We start from the raw sequence: 5,102 nt of genomic DNA, 5'->3' as shown, positions 1-5,102 counted from the left end.
ATCCCACCCTCCCCACCACCACCACAATCATAATGATGACCCCAGGTCGGCCAGCCGTTGGTGGTCGAGCTGCGGCTGACCAACGACGGCCCTCACGACGCACACCTGCAGCTGTCCATAGCCGTCATGGACCTCTCAGCCGCGCCCCCGCCCGGCGACGCCTCGCCCGGCGCCGCGGCTGGCGGGGCGGCGGCAAGCGGGGCCGGGGGGCTGGACGGAGGGCACCCTGCAGGCTTGAGCGGCGGCTCTGGCGGCGGCGGCGGCGGCGGCGCAGGAGGTCTGCTGCTGACGGGCGGCTGCGAGCGCGTGACGGTGGCCGTGCCCTGCGGCGGCGGGGGCGCCCTGCGGCGGCTAGGGGTCCTGCCTGTGCGGCCGGGGCTGTATGAGCTCGGGTTGGGGGACGTTGTCACCGCAGCATCGGCAGCTGCTAATGGGCGCAGCGGCGGCGGCAGTGGGGGTGGTGATGACGTGTACCTGACTCAGGACCGGCTGTGGCTGCTGGTGACGCCTTGACTGTGTAATCACTGTGTGATTGATTGTCTGATGCTGTTGATGCTTCACAATTGCACAACACCAGCTGATGGTGGCGCTGCTGTTGGTGTTGATGCGGGTGCGGCGGGGGTGCCACAGGGCGGCCGCTAGCGCCGACCGTTGGTGGCATTTGTCTTGGACACCTCACGCCTGGAGCTGCGGTTGCAAGAAGCGTGCGCGCGACAATGAAACCGGACCAAGGTAGTCATCACATGCGTAGGTGCAAGACTGCGTGCTTTCCTTCAACCAGACAGTGACCTGTCGGCATTCGCAGGCTAGTATCAGCATCCAAGGCTGCGTCAGTGTACAGGTAGTGTGGGGGCTGCGCTGGGGTTGGCAGTGCATGCAGGGGTGGGAGGACGTACGGTTTGTGGTATTGGATTGTGCGGCGTCAGGCGCACCGCACTGGCTTGATGGGGCAGGCCCGGTGCCCTGTCGGCTGAGACCGGCAAAGGAGGAAGCTGCCTTGGCGGATGCGGAAGATGCGGCCGGCAATGTGTGGCTTCACGTCACATCATCCACCCAGCCCTCTTGAAGACGCTATAGGATATTTTCGTCTCGATTAAAGCGTACTGAATTGTGCTTTGCAAGCTGCGACGTCCCGGGGAGGTCACGCGATTAGACCGCGCGCCTAAACTGTGCTGCCAGGCCACCGAGCTTCTGACAACCTCAACAGTCCGATTAAGATGATTTGCAGACGTCTAAGTGCATCATGGCTCACCTGCCTGTTGTTGTTGCTCCTGTTGGGCTCGACCTCCCAAGCAGCCGCCAAATGTGGGTTTCGTGGATTCTGTGGTGATGAGCACATGCGCATGTGCAAACTCATGCAAACTTCGTATGCGTTCCTTTTCAGCCATAAATCGTGCTGCCGCACCACGCCCATGCCAGTGCGTGCGCCCAACGCGCCGCAGCAACAAACCTTGCTGTGAGTGCGCGCGCCGCCAGCACACATCTTATCAACACAGCATATTCCAACATGGTGTCTAAAGGTCCTGTGAACATCTCACAAAACTCTCCTGCACCGCTTCGCCGCGCAGTGCGCTTCTGGCGGTTAGGCCGCGGCAGTTTGCATGCGGATAGCGGCGATCATGGGGCGAAGCGCAACGCGCAACAGTTGCCACAGAATCAAGGTGGAGGCGGCAAAATTGCCTCTCAAGGGGACTGGGAATCCCCCACAAATGGGGATGGCAGCACCGGCGGCGGCAGCAGCAGCACCTCGGCGACGGTGCCAGGCAGCCTAGGCCTAGGCGGCAGCGCCCGCGGCCGCATCGACCAGCAGGCTGAAAGCGGCGGGGCTGCGGTATCGGCCACAGCCAGCGGGCGCGTGCTGCTGCAGGCCCCGGGTGCCTATCAGTATAGCGACACTTATTCATCCATTGACCCTTGGGGCACCGCCAGCGGTTACTACGACCCCTACGGCGCCGGCTACATCCCAGGTGGGGGGTGGGGCACTGGGTTGGGGCGGGAGCGGCAGGTTGAGCAGTCGCCGCCATTCACACAGGTGATGATGCGAATCGCCATGCGCAGGCTTGTGCAGCCCTAGTGACACTCGGTCGGCCGGTGGGCGGGCGGCCGGCCCCCTTCACTTGTGTGCGGCCTTACTCCGTGACCAGCCACGCCTGCGAGTGTGCTTTGTATGACTTTCACGTATCCAGAGTACCGTCATGCTGACATCACCTCCCAGGCTTCATCAACATCGATGTCTCGAAGGAGTTTGGGACGCACGTGGACGTCGGCCCAGTGGCGGTGAGCTGCGCCGCTGAGAATGCAAGGAACCCGCGCGGCGCGTTTTTGCGCCGTCTGTGCACGTGCTCGCGGGTAGCGCCGGAAGAATAGCTCGTGTTTCTCTGCGTACAGCAGGCTGCGGGGGACGGGCGGCGGGCAGCCAGCCGCAGGAAGTGGGCCGCAGGTCGGCGGTATAACGAAAGCGGTCAGCAGGCGGCGGACGGCGGGCAGCTGGCAGCGGGCAGCACGCAGCACGACTGGATCGGCAGGCCTGGACCTGCGCAGCAGCACCCCACAATGGCAGGTAAGTGAGCGCTTGCGTGAACGAGTGCTTGTGCAGACACAACCCTGGATACAACTAGCATTCACTGCACACACCCCTCCACCTCGACCAACCAACTTGTGTGGCGCAGGTGGACCTGACCACTGACTATGCTGGGCTCTCCTTGGGGGCCCTTGCGGGGATTGGCATAGCCAGGGACGGTCGCGGCTTTGACATCCAGGTCAGCACCACGTGTGCAGAGCACCCCAGCTGGTCAACAGCGACTCACGCCGGGCAATGCTGTCGGTGTTGCGCCCTGCTGGGCAGCTGATCCCTCACTTCTTGTGCGCGCCGGGAATGGCTGGCGAGCAATTGTGAGTTGAGTGACACATGGGCCTGCACGACACACAGGCTGCCAGTGCTCTGCGCACCCCCGACGCTCGCTGCGCCGCGGGCTGTATTCTATCGCGTCATTTGACGCGTGGGTGCGCTCTGCCCCCCCACGCGCAGCTCGGGGGAGGCAACATCGCGGATCTGTCGGTGACCAAATCTTCCGGCTTTGGCCTGTGGCTGCTCAACGGGCTGGTCAACGTCAATGTTGGACCGGGAGGGCGGTGGAACATGGCCACCAGCGCGGCAACAGCTGCCGCTGGCGTGGCCGCCGCGAGCGCAGGGGCCAGCATGAGCGTCCAAGGGGCCCAGGAGGCGGCGGCGGCCGCCGCCAGTGCTGCGAGCACGGACCCGGCGGCGGCGGCGGCGGCCTCGGCGGCGAGGGTGGCGGCATCCGAGGCGGGGCCGGCGCCCGCGGCGGCAAGGGCGGCGGTTGGGGCAGCTGCGGGCGGCGGGGCTGTTGTGGTGACGACGGGACGGCAGCCGTGCGAAGGCGGGATTGTGGTCAAGGTGGAAGGTGGGCGGGCGGGTGGGTGGAGGTGGTGGCTGGGGTGAAAGAGGGAGGGGGTCGGCAGGGCGGGGCAAGTTTGATCTTGTGACGATGCAGCTCTCGCCAAGAGCATTGCCAGAGACAGGTGGACGAGCACCAGGAGTGAGTGGAGCTGCACGCCTGCGTGGCTTTGGTCCTCTCATTGTTGATGTGTGATGGCGTGTTTCCGTGTTCCCACAAAGAGAGTGCATCACATTAGCGCCTGCGCTCGGCACCGCCCACCCTGGGGTGCTAGTGTTGGTGTTGGGGGGCTGTCGATGAGCTGCAAATGCGCTGTGACCCCTCTGCTGCAACCGCCCAGCCTGACCACGTGCCAAGCCTCCCAGGGGCCTGTGCCAGGCAGCGACTACTTGCCGCGTCACAATTCGCCAGCTACACCACGCCGCCCAAAAGATCCCAGCTAGCCATCCACAACCTCCCTCACGCGCGAACCTCCTCTTGCAACCTGCAGGCAGCAAGTACACCTGCAGATACAAGAAGGGATCCGCCCCAACAGACCAGTAGCGTACTTGAGTATGAATGGCGTCCGCTCCTGCGCGCCTGTAACTTGGATTTGTGCAGCAGGTTTCACTTGCTGGCCAGCGGCTCTGCTGTTCAAGGCATAGCTTGCAGCAGCGTGGTGCTCGCACTCGCCGCCGCTGAGGGCGACAGCTGGCGTCAATGACTGCGGCCTCACGGGCAGCGCGTGCAATGTTGAGCCTGCTTAGATTTTTCAGCATGCCAAGGTATCGGCTTGCAACGTCCGATTGGCAGGCGGCGGCGCGGCAGCGCGGAAACCAGCAGGGTATGGGCCAAAGGGGAAAAACCGCATGCATATCTGGCGGGAGCGATGGCCACGTCAGCACCACTTGCAGGTTACAAAGCTGCCCGGCTGATTTCTTGAGCTGCTCAAGTTGATTGTAGAGCAGCAAACCTATTGCACCCTTTTGTACACGGTGCCTGCCTGAATTATCGACAGCAGCGGGCCAGAGGTGGCGGGGTGTTACAATGCTCGCGCTTGCTGCACTGCCAGCAGTCGCGCACGCTGCTCAAGGGGTAGGGAGTGTGCACATCCGTACGCGCCTTGGCGTCGCTTCACTTGCGCCGAAAAACGGCGCGGTGCGTGGTGCCGCCGTTGCGCGCCACCTTCTGCCCCTCCTCCGTCGCCTCCGCCAGCAGCTGGGCGGCCGGATCCGCGTCGACCTGGGGTGGGAGGAGTTTGGGGGGCGTGGGCATGCCCAGCGCTGCTGCTTATACTTGATTAGGAGTGCGGAAATGTGTGTGTGTGTGTGTGTGTGTGTTTTGGTGTGTGTGTGTGTGTGTGTGCGTGTGTGTGGAAGGAGGGTGCATACACCTGCTGCCCGCACTTTCTGCCCAAGAGCTTCTGTGAGATCAAGCAACACGCAACACTGAATAATCCGCACGTGAGAGCGGCTTGAAGATGGGGCACATGAGAGGGAGGAGGGGCCGCACGATCCAAGGGGCGGCGCGCGCTCGAGGGATGCGATTGCGAGGGGCGGCTTCTCAGCACGGCGGGGCAGGCCCCAAGGTTTGGCGTGCACGAAATGGAAGAAACAAAGAGGAAAAAGCGCGTGGGGAGCGGGGTTGGGGCCCTGGCCCCACCTCGTCCTCCGGGATGGCCTCAAACATGGGGTGAGCCTCCAG

General features: G+C 63.8%; 1 protein-coding gene across 1 annotated transcript; it reads left to right on the top strand.

Annotated features, from left to right (window-relative positions):
• Positions 1-45: 45 nt before the first annotated feature.
• MNEG_13827 (hypothetical protein) lies at positions 46-501 on the top strand (the record flags this gene model as incomplete). The annotated part of the gene is made up of 1 exon (XM_014037701.1): positions 46-501. A coding segment is annotated over one exon (456 nt), but the record flags the coding sequence as incomplete, so codon positions are not given.
• Positions 502-5,102: the final 4,601 nt, after the last annotated feature.

This window comes from Monoraphidium neglectum, assembly GCF_000611645.1.
Source record: "Monoraphidium neglectum strain SAG 48.87 unplaced genomic scaffold scaffold04073, whole genome shotgun sequence".
NCBI classification, from domain to species: Eukaryota; Viridiplantae; Chlorophyta; class Chlorophyceae; order Sphaeropleales; family Selenastraceae; genus Monoraphidium; species Monoraphidium neglectum.
This window is presented reverse-complemented; position numbering and strand designations above follow the sequence as displayed.